We start from the raw sequence: 20,152 nt of genomic DNA on the forward strand, positions 1-20,152 counted from the left end.
TGGAGTGATATTCTATTACCTTTGCAATTTTTTTTCTTACTCTGACCCATAATTGATAATAAACCGAAAAAACAGGATACGCCCTTATGGTTTTAGAAAAATGTTTTCTTAAAACCATAAGGGCGTATCACAAAACAAATTTTTTTTTTCGTTTTTTCCATAGATGTTAACCCTAGACTGGTCACCCTATGAGCGTGACGCCGCGCTCAATTATATTTTGTTTATTACATCTTCAATATTTACTCAAATTATTCAAAAAAATTTGAATTTGTTCTTAGAACATTTTAGAATATATTAATAATTTTTTCAAACATCTTCGAAAACGTTAAATTGCTGAAAAAAAATTTCTTAAAAAAATTTGCGGGGCTTTCCTCATCGCTTGACCAGAGTCGTAAGTAGTTTTTTGTCCGCGGCGTTGCCGAAAACACCTCTAGTCTCTGCCTGTCAAACGTGTATGAACTGGCAACACTGTACGCTCTAAAAGCATTGCGGCAAATCCCTCATCACTCGACCAAAGTCGTTAGGTCGCGTTTGTTGACCAGTCTAGGGTTAATATTTTAAACATTTTTACATTGATTGAAGCAAAAAAAATTTTTTTATACGCCCTTATGGTTCTAGTAACGCGATTTGTTAACTCACTTAATGCTCAAAGTGCAAAAAAGATCAGATAAAAGCAATTTTAGGCGAGATAATTGCTTGACCTTGAGAGAGTGAGAGTAAAGCACTATTCACGCTTCGCGTTGAAACGTGCAATAAGAACTTTTTGTTAACTAAAGCATGTACTCATCTCTCGGATACTCTACTATAGTAACTGACCGATTTTAGTTAGATCATGTAATAATTACCGTAATTCCTATTCTTTCCCGCTTCACAGCATTATTTATATTTATAAAAATGCTTGCTGTAAGATGGACGGTGTGGCTCAATGTATATAGAATAAGCGAAAGGAAATTTAGTATAGACCGGATAGCTCAAATGGTAGAGTAGCCGACATGTCTTCGGAAGGTTCTGGGTTCGAATCCCAGTCCGAGCTATCTAATAATTTTTTCTTGCATATTCTATAAACTCACATTAAGATGATCCTCTCCACATTCCTTTCTCAATCCTTTCCTACCAATATCCTGTTACGTGAATGTGGAACGCTTCACGTAATAATTACCGTAACTCCTATTCTTTCCCGCTTCACAGCATTATTTATATTTGTATATTACATTAACTATATTACAGATCATGCTGTGAGAAATTTTCATGAATTATTTTCAATGTTCTAAAAATTAAATAATGTTTGGAATACCTATTCATTGTAATGATTATAAGTTTAACAATAGTTAAGAATACATTTCAAGGTCATAAAAATGCAGTTGATAATAATTTTTGGACTTTCTTATGAAAGCGGTCAACTACTGGATCATTTACCCTACGTCAGTTTTTAATTTGTAAAATTATGTCTCTACTTTCATCGCGTTTGTAGGTTAACATTGATTCAAACAATAAATCAAGACATTATAAAACTATATTTTTTATAAGATTACAAACTTACGAAATTAAATCACTCACCTGTTGTGTTTATTTTATAATATTTGACTGCTATTATTCATAAACATGTTTACGCAGCACACCTGCGCGTGTCATATGTTTACACTCGACTTACACTTTTCGGTTGATAACAATCACAACAATGGCTGCCCTTCTGCAACTGACCCTTAAAACAATCTTAACCTTAAAGGTCCTCTCTGCCCAAAGTTACAATTTTTTGATCCTCTGTTGCGGTTTCGGTTGTTAATTTTTCTCACTCGCCTAAAACAAATTAAATAAATAAATATTTTTTTAACCTCCAAATCTTTAATAGTTAATTTAACAACCAACAAGAACGAATCCAATAAATCACTATGTCGATCATCAATTTCGACGGAGTTAAGTATTTTATTGTAAAAAGAAATAAATTTGATTGAATAAATACCGATATGTGGACTATTGCAATCATCAATAAATCTTGTTTTCGCCATCCTCGCGAATATGATAGCGAGTTGTATAAATAGCGCGGGATACCCTGGGAATTTATCACATCAGCAGTTTACTTCTGAGCAACAAGGTTAGTTAATTGTTTGCTAATTATCCGCCGTTAAATTCCAAAAACTAGTTACTTTTAATAAAACTTGCCTTGTTTCAATTGACTAGGTTAGAAAGAAGAAATAGATTAATTGATCATTATATTTTTATTCCAGATGCGTTTCATTATTCTTCTGGCGACTCTTTGTTTGGCCGCGGCCTACCCTTCCGATGATAACTGTAAGTAATTTATTGAATAAGTAATAAGCTTCAATTCAATTAATGAAACTCACCTTGATTTTTGTACTTCAAAGCTGAGATCGTCGATGTCGAGGATCCTAAGCCCATAGAGCCGAGTAATACTGCCGAATCTTCTGCTCATGGTAATCCTGGAGAAGAAATTAAATTATTAATTAAGTTTAATTTATTTAATGAAACTAACCTTAATTTTTCCATATGTTGCAGCTGATGCAAGTTCTGGCGCTTCTATCAACACAGACGACGAAGATGATTCAGATACAGGTCCCGAGTGTACTGAAGGTAACAAAAACATTCCAAATGGAAAGTGTGGATTCATTGCATGCTCTATGATTACACCAAATAAATATAGAGAAGTTTCCTTTGATTGTCCTCATAATACCTGCTACGATAAAGAATCGGACAGTTGTGAGTGGGAAAAAAAATAATTTAAAAAAAAATTATCATTATTATTGTATGGAAAATTCTGACCTCTGTAATGATATTCTAAAATATATATAACTTATTGCATCATTAATTAATTTTGCTCTTCATTTAATCATTATAGAATTTTTATTTAGTTTATATTTCTTCTTAGTTTTGAAGAAATGTTGTAAAGTTTATAAATAAAAAAATTTATCAATAAAATTAGTTTTATGAATTTAATATAAAGAAATTTAATTTCTTTTAGCTTTACGTTATTATATTTAATTAAATAAAATTAATTTCAATCATTGTTTCTGGCGATTTGTAACATAACCTTATTTGGAACAAGAATTTCTAGCAAAAAAATAGCAATTTTTAATGTAGCGTCTACCAAATTATTTTTTGTTTAGTAAAATACTAAATTTGAGAGACAACTGATAGTTTTTATAAAGTTTTTGACAAAAATAAATTATAGCAAGAATTTATTTAAGGAATTCTATTTATAGAAGCCTTAAAAAATTGTAAATGCAATTTTTTAGAGCTAGTTTATTATTAAAAAAAAATGTTGGATAATTTTATACGTCATATTTTCTTTTACCTAAAAGCAAACAAACATTAATCGAAAGTGATATCAATGAAAATCTAATAAATCAGATAAATACTAACCTATCAATTTGAACAAACATTAGCACTTGATGTTCTAAGACTTTAAACAAACAAATATGACGCAACAGAGTCTTATAAACACAATGGAGTTCTATAAAAAAAATTATTAAAAATTTTTTTGACTGGCTACGAGCTTTGCAACTATGAAAATCTTCATCGCGTTAGCTGTGTTGTACTTCACAGCTTGTGCCGCTGAAAGTAAGTATAAATTAATTGATTAATTTTATTTTTTTATTAACAAGTTTTTTTTTATTTAATTAAATTAAAACTAAAAAAATACTTTTAAAAAATTGCAATTATAATTTTTCAAATCAACTTATGAAATTTTTATAAAAACTTTTTTTTTAAAATAATTTTTTCAAGAAGAAAAATTATAAAAATTGTCAGATGTTTAATTAACACTAAAGTTGACAGACATTAGAAATTTTTTTAGAATTTTATGAAAATTCAATTATTATGAAAAAAATTCAATAAAAAAATTCCAAATCTGAAAATTAAAATAAAATTATTAGAGAAAATATTAATTAGTATTTTTGTTATTGTTGAAAATTAATTCAGGAGATATTTGATTATCTTAAGAACTTTTGTTACAAATAAATTATGGAAAAAAAAAAATTATGAAAAAAATTGACTCGTAGAATTTTAAACAATTGAAATGCAATTTTTTAAAAATAATTTTTTGTAACAAATTTAATTGTTAAAAAAAATTAAAAAATGGTCAAGTGATTGCTAACTTTAATGACAATAAAACTAAAGTTAGCTGACGTTTTTAATTTTTTAATTTATTAAATTGGAAAAAAAAAATATTTATTAAAAATTGTATTTAAAGTTTTACAATTTTTTTACAACTGAAATTTTTCTTTTTTTAATTTTTTTGTATACAAATTTTCAATAAAAAAAATTATAAAATAACAAACCTGTTTGACTTTCAGAAAAAATCGTGTGCTATTTTCAATCTTGGTCGGTTTATCGTAAAGGAAATGGAAAATTTGGTATAGAAAAAATCGACCCGAAACTCTGCACTCATTTGATTTACACCTTCGTCGGAATAAAAGGCAGCGAAGTAAAAATCCTGGACCCGTGGCAAGACACCCCTAATGACTACGGCAAGGACGGGTTCGGAAGGTTCAACAAGCTCAAGCTCAAGAACCCTGCCTTGAAAACTCTGGTAGCAATCGGCGGGTGGAATGAAGGATCCACCAAGTACTCAATAATGGCGAGCAATCCTAGATCCAGAGAGCGCTTCGCTGATAACGCAGTCGCGTTTGTCAAGAAGTGGGGCTTCGATGGGTTCGACCTGGACTGGGAGTACCCGGCCCAGCGAGGTGGCTCGCCGAATGACGTTAAAAACTTCGTCAAGCTTGTTAAAGTCCTGGGGAAGAAATTACACAGTCAAGGGTTGTTACTTTCTGCTGCTGTTGCTGCTGCAAAATCTTCAGCTTCGCAGTCTTATGATATTGCTAAGATAAGTAAACATCTGGACTTTATTAATTTGATGGCCTACGATTTTCATGGACCCTGGGATCCCATAACGGGACTCAATGCCCCTTTGCACGCGGGTAGAGGCGATCAAGATCGCGACTTTAATTCTGTAAGTATTTTTATATATAAGTAAAGTATTTTTTTATATGACAACCTCGCGGGAGTAGTCAGGGAAGCTTCCTATGACCTTCAAACGTCGAGATCTGATGAAAACTCGATTTTTGCAAAACAGGGTGAAAACAATAACCCAGATAGCAAAATGACGTATTAAGTTATTCCGAATGAGCTCAGATTTCTGATTTGGACGTCAGAGTCTACGTCTAAAAGACGTCTTTAAGACCTTCTGAAGAGGTCGAATGCGCCGCTTATTGTAGACTTTAAGAACTCATCAAAACGAGCTCTTAAAGAGCTCTTTTTTCTGAACTCGCACAAATGAATGATTTTTTATCTCTATACGCTATTATAATGATAACAATAATAAGAACACAACAAAAATAATATTAATAATAATAAAAGTAAATTATGAAAAATAATTCAGAGTTTCATGAAGCACCGATGCTGATTTCGAATGTTTATTATTTTAGTTAGACCTAATGTTGTCGGTTTAAAGAGAGAAAGTGAAAATCGCAATTGCCGTAACTAAGATTCGAACCCGAGTCGCGCGCGTGCTAGATCGATACCTAACCCCCTACGCTGTTCAAACGATACGTCGTTACACATCTCATTATTCTTATAAGCTCAGTTTATATAGTGATGAAATGTTGCGATTATTGTCTATATTATTTATTCTATTTGATACTGTGTATCGATAGAGAAAAAGTAACTTTTACGAATATTTATATACTAAAAAATATTCAAAAGTCTACCTGTAATATTTTTTTAAATAGTCTATATAAATTTTGTTTACTTTTCACAATATAAAATCTAATAGATAAATTAATGAATATTAAAAATTCAACAATAATTTTAATAAGTATATAGTTATAAGATATCGTTAAATTCGAATAAAATGTTTAAAATTGATACATGCAAAGTACTCCTTAAATGTAGAAAGTTCACATAATTTTTTCAGATTAGAATCCAATTTTATTATTTTATCTAAATTAGTTTGATTACGAACCAGATTTTAACATTATTGCCTATTACTTCATAATATAATTTAAAATTTTTGAAAAATTTAATTAACCTGGATTAAGAAAAATGAATTAACCTATGCCAAGTGTATATCTATATATTAATCTATTCAAATTGTTTTAAATCATTTAATTCGAATTATTTTTAATCATTTTCAATTTAATTTCTCAATCAGGAAAGTAATAAATGAAAAATGAATAAGATTTTGACCGCTTTATATTAAAAAGAAATTTGTATTTTTGTTTATAATGTCTATTAGCTCATTATACGCAACTCAAAAAGAATTTCAAAAAAGGGACTCAGTTAGATGTCAGAAAATTGACTCCAAACTTATGAGTTCATTGAGAGCTCTTAGTTCTGACCTCGTAAAAAAGAGCTTCTTAAGACGTCACATTAGGACTTCTATAAGAAGTTTTTTAAAAGACTTCATACTGAAATCTTTCTGACTTGGATGCTGACTGGGAACTTCCTGATTTTTGAAAATCTTCGATTTTCTTAGCGGGAAGTTAAAAATTGTACCACCCAATGAAATAGTCTTTTCTAAATAATACATAATTTTTGCAAAGATATAAACTATAATCCGGAGACACGATAGTGTCTCGCGCCAAGTACACGTCCAATATATGGCGTGAGACAACGTGTCTCTATTCTCTCATCATATGTCAACATAACCTCCTCACATATTTAGCTCTATATTTTTTTATTATTGCTAAGACACTAACACTTGACATCATTGTTAATAAGTTTCTTTTTACCAATTATGCATATATTACAAAAAATTATTGGATCTTAACAATTATTTAATATATCGCCAGTTTGAAAACTTTTGCTTGCGCCTGTTTTCGATTCTACGAGAGATTTTACAAATTTAGGGCGAATTTTCTTATTTCCAAGTTGGCACCACTTAACCCTGTTATTCTACCATCTAAGTAGTTAACATACTAAGTACTGAACTTAGCGCCGATATAAGTAGTTGGTCTTTAGTTTAACATTTCAATATATGACAGTAGGTGGAGCCACAATAGTATATTACACACCTAGGGAAGTAAAGTAAGAAATGTCTCAGATCACATGTAATTGTCGGCCGAGGCGAAGCCGAGGTTGACAAACATGTGATCTGAGGCTTTCTTATTTACTTCCCGTGGAGTGTATACTATTTTTTTGCTCGACGAAGGCAGGAAGCGGCATTTTCGTTTAGCGCAGCGGGCCGAAAGTTGACGCTTTCTGCCCGTCGAGCAAAAAAATCATTACCGCTATATTTTAGATGTCACATTGGTTAGTCACGCGCGTCATTTATAGTATATTACATACCTAGGCCAGTAAAATAAGAAAAGTCTCAGATCACATGTAATTGTTGGCCGAGGCGAAGCCGAGGTTGACAAACATGTGATCTGAGGCTTTCTTATTTACTGGCCAAGGTGTGTATACTATTTTTCTGCTCGACGTAGCCGGAATGTGGCAACTTTGTTTAGCGCAGCGGCCAGAAAGTTGCCACTTTCCGGCCGGAGGGCAGAAAAAGTATTGTAGTAATTTTGTTTGTAATTAAATTATTACAAAAATTCATGCATAAAGAATCAGCTGAATTACTTGAGAAGTACATATTTGGAATTTTAAAATATTTATAAAATATTTGATTATGTCACTTAATATACTCTTTACAAAAAAAAGATATATCCCACAAAAAACAGTTTCACTGTAAACCGCCGCGCCAAGTACACGTCCAACTATTGTTACAAACTATAATAATTCAATTTTTACAAAAAACTATTGAATCGAAAAAAAAAAAAAATGAAGTACAAAAAATTTTTTAGATTAAAAAAACATTAAAGACAGTAAATACTAAGGAAAAAAATTTAGTGTACTTGGTGTGCTATACAATTCACACTACAAGTATCAATTTTAAAAACTGTGGATAATGAAAGTATTCGAATGATGCTCACCAAATACATTAAGTTTTTTTCCTTAATATTTACTGTCTTTAATGTTTTTTTAATCTAAAAAATTTTTTGTACTTCGTTTTTTTTTTTCGATTCAATAGTTTTTTGTAAAAATTGAATTATTATAGTTTGTAACAATAGTTGGACGTGTACTTGGCGTGGCGGTTTACAGTGAAACTGTTTTTTGTGGGATTTTTATACTAAATTTTAGCGTCTAACTATACCTCTCAATTTTCAAAGCGGTACCCAGAACTTGAACAAGCTGGGGCCGTATAATTTTAACAGCACTTTAATCTCTAATAGGTTTATAGACTAGTGATCAGCATTGTGATTTGTATTAATTACTGCAAATTAAATAAGTTTTATAGCTAAAAATTAGTGTAGTTAAAAATTATTGAACGTTTTGAATTGAGTTTTTTTGATTTATAATTGAAAATTTGCTTTGTCATTCATAAAAAATGTAATTAAAAAATTAAATACAAATATTTCTCATTTTTAAGTGAACATATTAAATATTCATAGTATTATTCTTAATATTAATCAATAATATGTTATAATTCTTTAGATATTTCAATAAAACGTTGAAAATTTTTGGTGTGCCTATTGCCATATATTTTATTAGTTTAACTCCTGCTCCCGGAGTGTTCAACTACTGCGGCTAGTCAGAATTGATTGTTTAACTACTACTCCTTCGATAGTCTATCTTAAAAACATTGTCAAAATATAAATATTCAATTATCTTTGTTATTTTGCGCTTCAATCAATTCAAAATTGTTTATATTTTCATTAAAATCACTAATTTGAACTAATAATTACATCTTTATGTAAGAGCCATATTCCCAGTCTGGGCTGTCTGATTATTTTTTCAATTACGGAAAAAAATTCCCCCTGAGTAGGTCCCCCCCTTTGCCCTATCCGTTCTTTCCCAACTCCCTTAAAATTTGCTTTAATATGGCTCTTTACCGTAAGATGGACGGTGGCGTTGTTTGCTCGGTGGGTCTTATATACGTGACTGAATAAAGTAGTCAGTACTTGTCTCGGATAGCTTAACTGGTAGAGCCCTTGGCGCGTAACCGAGAGATCTGGGTTCGACTCCCAGTCTGGGCTGTCTGATTATTTTTTCAATTACGGAAAAATTCCCACTGAGTAGGTCCCCCCCTTTGCCCTATCCGTTCTTTCCCAACTCCCTTAAAATTTGCTTTAATATGGCTACGTCAAATACGTTCTACTTCGAAACCTGTTCAACTCCTGGGTACTTTACCTCAGTGACTGCACTCGTCTCTAATAGATGCTAGTTATCACTTAATAAATAATTTACTTATTTCAGGAAGCTGCAGTGAACTACTGGTTATCCAAAGGCGCTCCTAAGGAGAAACTGATCCTTGGAGTTCCAACTTACGGCCGCACATTTACCCTCTCAAACCCCAGAAACAACGGACTAGGAGCCGCTACTTCAGGGCCTGGAAACGCTGGACCCTACACTAAGGAGGCAGGATACCTGGGATACCAAGAAATCTGCGAGATGCAGAAAAAAGGCGGCTGGAAAGTCTCCTACGACAAAGAAAGAAAAGCTGCGTCGGCCTACAAAGGCAATCAGTGGGTCGGATTCGACAACGTAAAGTCGATCAAGGCCAAGGCTGAGTTCGTCAAGAAAATGGGTCTAGGTGGCGCCATGGTCTGGGCTATAGACGTTGATGACTTCAACGGCGTCTGTGGAGAAAAATATCCCTTGGTAAAAACTCTCAATGCTGTTCTACGTGGTGGTAAAGAAATGTCCCAGAAAGAACCTGCCGAGGTTGATAATTCTCAGGAAGATGAACCTGACCTAGATGATTCTCAGAACAATGAGCCTGAACAACCAACTTCAGTTTCTAAGGATGTGTGTACTAAAGTTGGGAACATCCCAGACTCTTCTTCCTGTGGGTATTTTGCTTGTACTCATGATGGTCGTGGAGGATTTTTTAAGTATTCTTTACCTTGTCAACCTGGCCTTTGCTACAATTATAAGAAGGATCAGTGTGATTACAAATAGTAATTATAATTACAAATAATTATAACATCAATTAGTGAAATCTCAATCTTTGATTGGAGATTTTATTTTAATGATAAATAAAGTTTAAGTAATGTTTAAAAACAATAGATATATGAATAATTCTTGTTTTATTGCTATCTTTACTAATAATCTATATTATGAAGAGAATTAGAAAAATATTTGTGACCAGTGTATTTATATGAAAAAATGGGTTTTTATGATTAAATTTGGTATCATTAGGAAAGTCTTGGTTTAGAGTTGTGCCTTTTCAAGATTTCATATCATTCTCACCAATAGTCAATTTATGATGATAAGTATTTAGGCTGTATTCTAAAATACTCTATCTCTAGATACATAATTAAGAAATGACCTTGTATCTTGTGAACTATTGACATTTTTAAAGATATAAGCTCATCCCGATGTTACACTCATCGAGACCTTTCATTTGAGTACCCACATCAATTTTTCATATATGTTATATATGTTATATATATGTATATATGACAAATATATGAAAATGCATGTGGGTACTCAAATGAAAGCTCTTGATGAGTGTAACATCGGAATGAGATTATATCTTTAAAAATGTCAATATTTAAGAAAGTACAGTGCAATTTAACGAAATTCATTATTTAATAAAGAAAGGTCGCTAGTAACCTTTACAAGTAGTAAACCAGGATTTTAGTTACGGTATATAAGACGATATGATGATACTTGGTTTATGTACATATAAATTAGATTCGGAAAAATTTATTTAGGCTGCATTCGAGAATGCTCTATTTCTAGATAGATAATTAAGAAATAATGACCTTGTATCTTGTGAACTATTGATATTTTTAAAGATATAAGCTCATCCCGATGTTACACTCATCGAGACCTTTCATTTGAGTACCCACATCAATTTTTCATATATTTATATATGTTATATATATATGTATATATGACAAATATATGAAAATGCATGTGGGTACTCAAATGAAAGGTCTCGATGAGTGTAACATCGGGATGAGTTTATATCTTTAAAAATGTCAATATTTAAGAAAGTACAGTGCAATTTAACGAAATTCATTATTTAATAAAGCAAAATTTTATTTATTTATAGTTTACAAGTCATGGCAGTCACATAGTGACTACAAGGTTGCTAGTGTTTTATTAATCGTTTAATGACGTCAGATCTTATCCGACGCTTTTTTTTATACGCCATTAATTATATCAGCTCATTAGCTTCGGCGATTTATTTTAGTTTTGTTCTATTGCTATCTTCATCAATAATTGTTAATTAGTCAATTTGTTATTATCATCACATTCATTATTCATCAGTGAGCTATATGAGAAAATAATTTTTAATAAGTTTTAAATAAGAATAGAGTGATTAACAAAAAAATGAATTTAGAGTAAAAAAGCGTGGGGTGCTTGATGTCAATTGTTGTAAATATTTTATTGATAAATATTGGTTAAAGTAGAGTCATTATTAAAATATCTTCAAAAGTACCCATGCTTTTTTACAATAAAATAAATTTTAATAATTTTAATAAAAAAAAAAATTATTTTAATCTTATGTATGAAAATTTTTTTTGTAAAATTTTAATTTTACAAAATTAAATTCTTTTTTGTAACTCATGCATGATTGATTTCTTGCCGATTGATAGCTTTGAAAACCATATATATATATATATATATATATATATATATATATATATATATATATATATATATATATATATATATATATATATACAATGAAAAAAAAAACTTTTTAATAAAGTAAATAAACATTCACTATAAATTATTTTATTTGCTTAGTAAATATTGAATATTCAAGATAGCAAAGTAATATCTGGAAATTGTGGAGTGTAGTGAAGCTTGCGCTCAATTTCAGTCTTTCGAGTTCTGTTTCCTTTGGTAGGAATAATGGTAACAATGGTGTCAGTCAGCTCCACTGGCCTGAGAGACCCAAAGAAGTCTGTCACTGGGACTTTTTCAGGGTCTCTACGGAATAAGTCCCGTCTAACGCCTACTGTTGATAAGCAGTAGTGCTTTGGACACACTTTCAACTAAAATAAAAATATTAAATGATAATTAATTACAGTCAATAATTATTAACTATTATTATTATTATTATTTACTTACAAATTCACTAAGTTTTTTGGAGCTTGAAGGCTCGACTTTTTCCAAAAAGTCTAAAGCGTAGTATGTGTAGCGATCAATAATGTAAACACCTATATCTGGATCCACATGATGCTGAAAAATTAATTAAGACGGTAAAAATTTGAATTTTGATTTTTTAAATTCTTGCTCAGGGGTTAAAGATACGGTAAAATTGATAGGGCCTTTTTTTTGTCGTCAATATTTAGACCTCTGTCAATAATTGGGGCTTTTACCTTACGGTAAAAGCCCCAATTGACACTATAAGAGACAAAGTTATGATTTGATTTTTTTTAAGCAATCAAATATTAATATCATTGAATTTTGTTTGTGGTAATGTCTCAAGTAATGTTTTTACTAATCAATTTCTTTTTTTAAAATGATAATCACTGATATTTACTAATTAATTTTAAATAATTAAATAGATTATCCGGATACTCCAATTATTGACAGGTTAAAAAACTGATTGATCTAATTATTGACACGCCTTAGCCCCAATGATTGACACCTATACTGCGCATGCGTCGAATTATCTGCTTATTCTTATTTATCGAAACTCATTATTAAGTAATCAATATTATTAAAGTTTATTAATAATAATTTCCATAAATGATTAATTACTATTAAAAATATAAGAATTAATGTAAAAATAATTTATTGAATCAGAAGAGTTCAAACTCTTACAGTAAATTTTTTAGGTTAAAGTAAAAAAAAGGCGTCATAGCCCTCGCGGTTTTTGAAATACCGTAAATTTTCGGTATTAATGCGTTTACCATAAATTTACCGTTATAATTCTGAAATAATACGGTATTTCTGTGGTCATTTTGGCCAGTTTTTAACTTCCCGCTAAGAAAATCGAAGATTTTCAAAAATCGGGAAGTTATTTTTTTCACCCCGTTTTGCAAAAATCGAGTTTTCATCAGATCTCGACGTTTGAATCTCCGCGAGGTTGTCACTATGTCTGTATGTGTGTGTGTGTGTGTTTTTTTTTTTTTTTTTTTTTTTTTATCTTAGGGGGGGGAATCCTTTTTACGGATTCCAGGCATAGCTGTTCGGCCTGGATATGTGGCGACTCGACGCAGCGTCATACTAAAACTCAACGCTAACGCCCCTACCCACTAAACCCTAAACCCCTTTTCTTCTTTCCTCTAATCCCTCATGGAAACCGCCGTCAGGCATTACTTCGTGAGGGGAGGATCTAGCTACTGCTATTCCTTCTGGTGGCTAAGGTGTTATTTTTCCTTCCTTCTAGTTTCTGTCATTTGCCCTTTTTCTTTCAATGGAACGCAGCTCTGTAAGCACTTCGGTGGTAAACGTGCTTGTGGCGTTCCAGGCAGCTTCGGATGACAGCATTTCTTCTACTATTGACTCTGGTGTGATTTTCTTGTTCAGGATCTTCTCTAACTCATCACGCTGTGGGTTAAAACGAGGGCACTCAAAGAAAACGTGCTCCGCATTTTCAGCAACTCTTGGGCAAGACGGACACTCTGGGGAATTATCGTGCTTAAAGCGATAAAGGTACTCCCGGAAACAGCCGTGCCCTGACAACATCTGGGTCTGTGTGTGTGTGTGTGTGTGTGTGTGTGTGTGTGTGTGTGTGTGTGTGTGTGTGTGTGTATGTGTAAGTATGTGAATCACTTATAACTTTTGAACGATTGAACCGATCGGAATCTACCAAACGGCGTTCTAAAGAGTTCCCTCAAACTTAGATTTCCTATGAATTTCAATCGATTCGGACCAATAGATTTTGAGAAATCTAAAAAAAAAAAAATCGGAAAAAATTTTTTTTTTTGAAAGTGGTTTTTTTAGAATAACTTTTAAACAGCTTCATCGATCAACTCCAAAAACTAATCCGCCCTTGAGCTTGAAAAACCACGTCGATCACCACTAATCCGGTCAAAATCGGTTGATTCGTTCGAGAGATAGCGTGAACGAAAGAAAACCGAAAAAAGTTTTTTTTCGGAATTACTCCGAAATTTTTCGTTTTATAAATTTAAAATTGAATATCCTTTATGAAGCTTAAAAAACTGCATCGAATGCCGACAACCGCGTGAAAATCGGTTCATTCATTCAAAAGTTAATGCGATTTGAAAATTCAAAAAATAGTGTTTTATCAAAGTTCTATAAAATTTTTGAGCTCGAAGAGCTCAAAAACATACAAAAGCTATTTTTTGAGCTCGGAGAGTTCAAAATAACACACAAATTGTATTTATAAGCTCGAAGAGTTCAAAAACGTCATAAGTGCAATTTCAAGCGTTTAGGTTTAGAGTTGGCGGGAAGTTGCAGGGATGGCCTTCAGGGTCAACCGTTTTCCTAATTTCTTTACTATAGTTATACAGCATTTCTACTGTACTTTTGCTGCAAAGTTCAGAAATAATACGATAAAATTACCGTAAAACTCTAGAACTTTTACCGTAAAAAATCTGTGTATTAACTATAATATTACTATAATTTTACAAAAATAAAATCGTATTTCTATGGTAAAAATACCAAAGATATACTGCAATTTTGCCGCGTTTATACTGATATAATTAAAGATATAATGCTTTCTACCGTAAGATGGATGATTGTGTTTATTACTCGGTGAGTCTTATTAGGTGACTGAGTAAATAAATACGGATAGTGTCTCTGATAGCTCAATTGGTAGAGCCTTCGGCGCGTAACTAAATGATCTGGGTTCGAATCCCGGTCTGGACAAAAAAAAATGATAATAATAATAGAGAAATTAATTTATCAACCTCTTAAAAATTATTCATAATAATTTATAATATTATAAAAAAAAATTTTAAGCTATTGGTAAATGGCACCGTGTAAAAAGACCTATTACCAAAACCTGGTGTGAGTAGTTAAATTTTTCAACTCCAGATGGCAAGTCACCGCCATAAGAATACATGACCTGGTTTAAGTAGTGCTGTTTTCGACCACGAGGCGGTGTCTTGAATTTTACATTTACCAATTGAAAAATAGTAGTAAAGCAGCATATTTTTGTTATTTTGCCGGTAATAGAAAGTAGGGATCTTCTTTTCCGGTTTTTTGCTGCAACAGTGCCGCAGATATACAGTAAATATGCGGTATATTTACGGTTTAAATACTGTAAATATACCGTAATTTTTCTATTGTATTGCCGAAAATATTCTGAATTTATTTTGTAATTGTTTCGTGATAATTCGACAAAAAAAACTGGCTAAAATAACTGAAGTATTACGGTAAAAATACAGCATTTATATCGTATAAATACCGAATCTTTACGGCATTTCCAAAACCGTGAGGGAGCGCTGTTGACTGGCTTTCAATATGAGATTCAACTTAAAAATTATCAACTAGTAATTGACACCCATTATTTAAATATTATAAAGCATACAATCAATTTTGATTATTCAATTTTATAAATTTTTCATATATTGTTAATTAAAAAAACAAAAAGATCATATAATTAGATGATAATTTAAAACTTTATTTTTTGACTTTAAATTTAAATTTTTAAGAAAGGAAGAGAAATAGAGCAAAATTGATAAGGACCTTTTTTATAGAGGATAAAATTATTTTTATATTTTCAATATTTGACCCAGAATTTTGAATTATAATTTGAAAATTCAAAACTATGGCACGCTTTTTACTAAATTCTGTGAATTTTTATTATGATCAACGATAATAAAAATTTTGCAAAGATTTTAAAACTGTTTTAAATTAAAGTCACAATTTTAATAATTTTTATTATGTTATTTATAATGAAAAAAAAATATATTTAATCTTTAAACATAATTGAGTTATATTTATTATAATTATGTCGAAAGATAATAAAAGATAATAAGCATTTAATTTTATGTCGGGACATAAAATAATTATATTTTTATTATATCAGTACATAAAAAAAATTCACTTAAAAAATTCTTTTCAAATTAGAAATAAATTTCTTTTTTTTATGTTCTGCAAAAATATTTTTTGATTAAATAGTAAAACGGCGTGACATACAAAACTTTAATAAATAAGCTATTTTTTTAATTATTAATAATAATTTTTGATGATAATAATAATAATAATAATAATAATAATAATTTTATTAAATCAAAGATAGTTAATATTATAAACCAGAATACCCGATCCAAATTGTTGGATACCATCAGAGAAAATTTAGGTGAAAATAACAATTAAAATTTGTTATGACAATTATTATTAGAGAAAGATGTAATTTTTTTTTTAATTTTTTTGAAAAAATAATTCAGATAGCCCAGACCAGGACTCGAACCTGGATCTTTTAGTTACGCGCCAAATGCTTTACAAGTTAAGCTATCCGAGACCTATTCGAAATTACCATTCTCTAATAATAATTGTCATAAAAGCGGCAGGATGGCCGAGCGAGTTAAGTCATTATATCGTTAATTCGTTCGTACATCATGCCGTGAGGCGAGGGTTCGAGCCTCGACGGTTATTCGAATAGTTCCAAACCAACCGTCGGGGGTCGCTCCGGTAGCCGACTTGTACTGGCATGGGTTTTCTCTGTGGTTTCCCCATCGCCACTATTCCAACAGCTATTCGAAAGAGGTGAGGAATAGGGTAAATACAGTACAGGAAGCACAAGTCGGTCCACAGCCACAAAGAGATACGCAGAGATTATAAAAAGTTGAAAGAGCAGGTTGCGATATCTATGTGCGAAAATTTGAAAGACAGAAACTTTGAACGCAGTGAAAAAAATTTGAAAGAAATTCGAACGCAGTGAAATAGAGAGAGGCAGTACAATTGTGATGAAAAAATTGTAAAAGGCAGTTCTTACTGCTGTACAATGTAACAAATCTATCTATCTAATAATTGTCATAACAAATTTTAATTGTTATTTTCACCCAAATTTTCTCTGATGGTATGAGACCTCATATCGATAAAATATTATGGTGAAGAAATAATAATGAAAAATTAGTCATTATCCAACAATTTGGATCGGGTAATCTGGCTTATAATATTAACTATCTGTGATTTAATAAATTTAAAAAACACCGATCTTCATATATTAAATATACAGTAATAATAGTAATAATAATAATAATAACTTACAGACAAGGAATCTTCACCAACTTTACTGCTAGCGATGGCCAAAATATTAGGCGAGTAAATTTTCTCGTACATGGAACTAGCCTGGCAAGTGTCGACAATGAACAGAATTTCATGATACCTGCGCTTCTGCCACATCTGCTCAAGAGCGTCAGCCAAGTCCTGACTGGTGATCTCCTCAGAGTCCTGGAACTTGAGGAACCCATTGCCTCCGTGACCTGTCAAGTATATGAAAATATTGGAGCGCTCGTCAGTCAGCAGCTGCTTGGACCTCGGAGCTCCTGGAGGCAGTCTGCCGGTCAGCAGCCTCACAAAGTTCTCTACAGTGACTTCGTATCCACGGTAGTCTACCTCCACATCGTCAGCATAGACGTTTATGTGCTGCTTGACGTTGTTGAAGACTGTCGCAGGTCGCGGGTTTCTAGGGTTGCAGGCCATGTCGTCTGCTAACATCAGGATTATTTGAGAGTCTGGGATTCCCAGGCGCTTGATGCTGTGGTACACTGACAGCGCGTTCGCTTCATGACGGTAGTTGAACCAGAATCTTGATGTGCATACTAGAACTGCCCAGTTGTTTGAGTGACCGGTTTGAGGATTTGCCTGAAATTTTTATTTATTATTATTATTAATTATTTTTTTTTGTTTTTGATAATATAATTATTTAAAATTTTTTTTAATAATTATATTGACTTTTTATAATTTTCCAAGATTTTTTAACAGGTTATAACAAAAATAATTAAAAAAATAGGAATTTTTAAAAATGATAATTAAGATTAAATAGAAAAAGAAAAATTTTTTTGAATATTTTTAACATTTTGTATTTTAATGATCAAAAATTGAAAAAAAAAATTAAGTAAGTAGAAATTTTGATAAATAATAATTGAAATTTAATAGTATAATTTTGTTTATTTTTTCAATACTTGACATTTTGTAATTTTAATTAATTATTGAAAATTTCTTTAAATAATTATATTGATAATTTTTTAAGTTTTTTTGACAGGTCATGATAAAAAATAATTAAAAAAATAAGAATTTTTAAAAATGATAATTAAAATTCAATATAAAAATTTTTTTGAATATTTTTGACATTTTCTATTTCAATGATTAAAAATTGAAAAAAAAAATTAGAAGAAAAATTAAGCAAGTAGAAATTTTGATAAATAATAATTGAAATTTAATAGTATAATTTTGTTTATTTTTTCAATACTTGACATTTTGTAATTTTAATTAATTATCGAAAATTTTTTTAAATAATTATATTGATAATTTTTTAAGTTTCTTTGACAGGTCATGATAAAAAATATTTAAACAAGTAGGAATTTTTAAAAATGATAATTAAAATTTTAACACTGAAATCAGCTGACATTTAAAAATTTTTTTGTTTTTACAAAAAATCAATTTTTTTTAAAGTTTGCATTTGTAATTTTTTTTTAAATCTAAATTATTAAAAATTTTTCATATAAATTTAGTTTTAAAAATAAAAAAAAAAGTCTGTCAACTTCAGTGTCATTTAAAATTTAATAGTTTTAGTCATTATTAAAGAAACATTTTTTTAACATTTTTGATATTTTGAATTTCAATTATCAAAAATTGAAAAAAAAAAATTATACTGATTTTGACATTTGATAATTTTTCAAGTTTTTTAGACAGGTTATTTAAAAAAATTAAACAAGTGTAAATTATAAAAAATGATCATTAAAATCTTGACTTAAAATTTTCCAATTAAAAATTTTTTATTAAAATTTATTTTTTTTTAATATTTCTGACATTTTCTAAACAATAACATTGTAACCTAAAAATACATAAAAAAGAATTTTTACTTACTTCTAATGTCAGTGAATGACTTACATAAGTATACAAAAACAAAACTCCTAAAATTAACTTCATTTTAACGAGTTTATATAATTAATAAACTAGTTATTTAATTAAAAGTAATTAATAAAAATGATAAAAATATTAAATTTCACTGTAAAGTTGTGTTGACATTTCTCGGATTTTAATTTACCGACTGCAAAGAGCGCAGAAGCTTGAATTTAACTCGAGTTTTAGCGCCTCTGACGACAAAAAGTAAAAGTAAGAAGTTTGAATTTTAAATTTAGCGCCAAAAAATTTTAGGCGCGAAAATTTAAATTTTAAATTTAAAAAGTTAGAATTTTTTTTTATATTTATTTTTTAAAGGGTAATAATACAAAAAATAATAATAATAAACATAAAATTAATTAATGATGTCAATAATTTATTTATCTAAACATTTATACATCTATTTTTCCACAGTCTTTAAAGTATACGATAAATACGAATTTATTACCATGAGTCTAATTAGCACTTCAGCAATTCCTTTTATTTATAATTATAGTAATAATTATTTTAACTTAATTTTATTATCAATTATTAATATTTGAACAAGTTAATATATATATATATATATATATTTGTATACATATATATATATATATATATATATATATATATATATATATATATATATATATATATATATATATATATATATATATTATATTAAATACGGAATAATTTATAATTACAACTATTGTTGTTAATTATTTATAAAACACAATAGAAGTTTACTTTATAATACAAACTACAGAGGTATCTACTTCTTTAAATATATTTTAGTTTCTACAATAAGCATTTTAGTCATCGTATTAGCAACCATTAATAAATAATCTCAGTTTAAATTAATTAACAAAACCTTTTTTTCATTTTCAGAACAAAACAAAATATATTAATTAATTATAATAGTCGTTCAACGGTTAATATATAATAAATAATATAATATCAAATAAGCTACATTTTTTTATTTTGTAGCACCTTTGTTTTTAAAATAATAATTTTTTTTTAAATCTACTTGTTTTTTTTTCTACTTAAATTCCTTTTTTTTTTATTTATTTTTATTTCAAATTTTTTTTGTTATTTTTTATCATAATTTTTAGAGTTAAAATTTTTTTGACAGAAATTAAAGCCTTTAAGAAAGTACCGG

The 20,152-nt window shown here is 29.7% G+C and overlaps 2 protein-coding genes and 1 long non-coding RNA gene across 5 annotated transcripts; 2 read left to right on the forward strand and 1 right to left on the reverse strand.

Annotated features, from left to right (window-relative positions):
• Positions 1 to 1,956: 1,956 nt before the first annotated feature.
• Positions 1,957 to 2,737, forward strand: LOC123266545. 2 transcript variants are annotated; one of them, XR_006509790.1, is made up of 3 exons: positions 1,957 to 2,092; positions 2,226 to 2,289; positions 2,515 to 2,737. It is a non-coding gene; the product is annotated as an uncharacterized LOC123266545 (long non-coding RNA). The 2 variants fall into 2 exon arrangements; XR_006509791.1 differs by lacking the exons at positions 1,957 to 2,092; positions 2,226 to 2,289 and adding an exon at positions 2,361 to 2,432.
• Positions 2,738 to 3,491: 754 nt separating this feature from the next.
• On the forward strand, positions 3,492 to 9,963 carry LOC123267231 (chitinase-3-like protein 1). The gene is made up of 3 exons (XM_044731784.1): positions 3,492 to 3,576; positions 4,311 to 4,969; positions 9,259 to 9,963. Exons 1-3 carry the CDS (start codon positions 3,522 to 3,524, stop codon positions 9,961 to 9,963), a joined length of 1,419 nt encoding a protein of 472 aa, XP_044587719.1. The 5' UTR covers positions 3,492 to 3,521.
• Positions 9,964 to 11,738: 1,775 nt separating this feature from the next.
• On the reverse strand, positions 11,739 to 19,168 carry LOC123266536 (putative GPI-anchor transamidase). Of its 2 annotated transcripts, none has more exons than XM_044730833.1 (4): positions 18,976 to 19,167; positions 17,155 to 17,751; positions 12,094 to 12,204; positions 11,739 to 12,017 (listed from the first exon to the last, which is right to left on the reverse strand). In XM_044730833.1, the coding sequence occupies exons 1-4, from the start codon at positions 19,036 to 19,038 to the stop codon at positions 11,781 to 11,783; spliced, it is 1,008 nt and encodes a 335-aa protein (XP_044586768.1). In that variant the 5' UTR covers positions 19,039 to 19,167; the 3' UTR covers positions 11,739 to 11,780. The 2 variants fall into 2 exon arrangements, with proteins under 2 accessions (XP_044586768.1, XP_044586769.1); XM_044730834.1 differs by having other exon boundaries at positions 11,744 to 12,017; positions 19,000 to 19,168.
• Positions 19,169 to 20,152: the final 984 nt, after the last annotated feature.

This window comes from Cotesia glomerata, linkage group LG6, assembly GCF_020080835.1.
Source record: "Cotesia glomerata isolate CgM1 linkage group LG6, MPM_Cglom_v2.3, whole genome shotgun sequence".
NCBI classification, from domain to species: Eukaryota; Metazoa; Arthropoda; class Insecta; order Hymenoptera; family Braconidae; genus Cotesia; species Cotesia glomerata.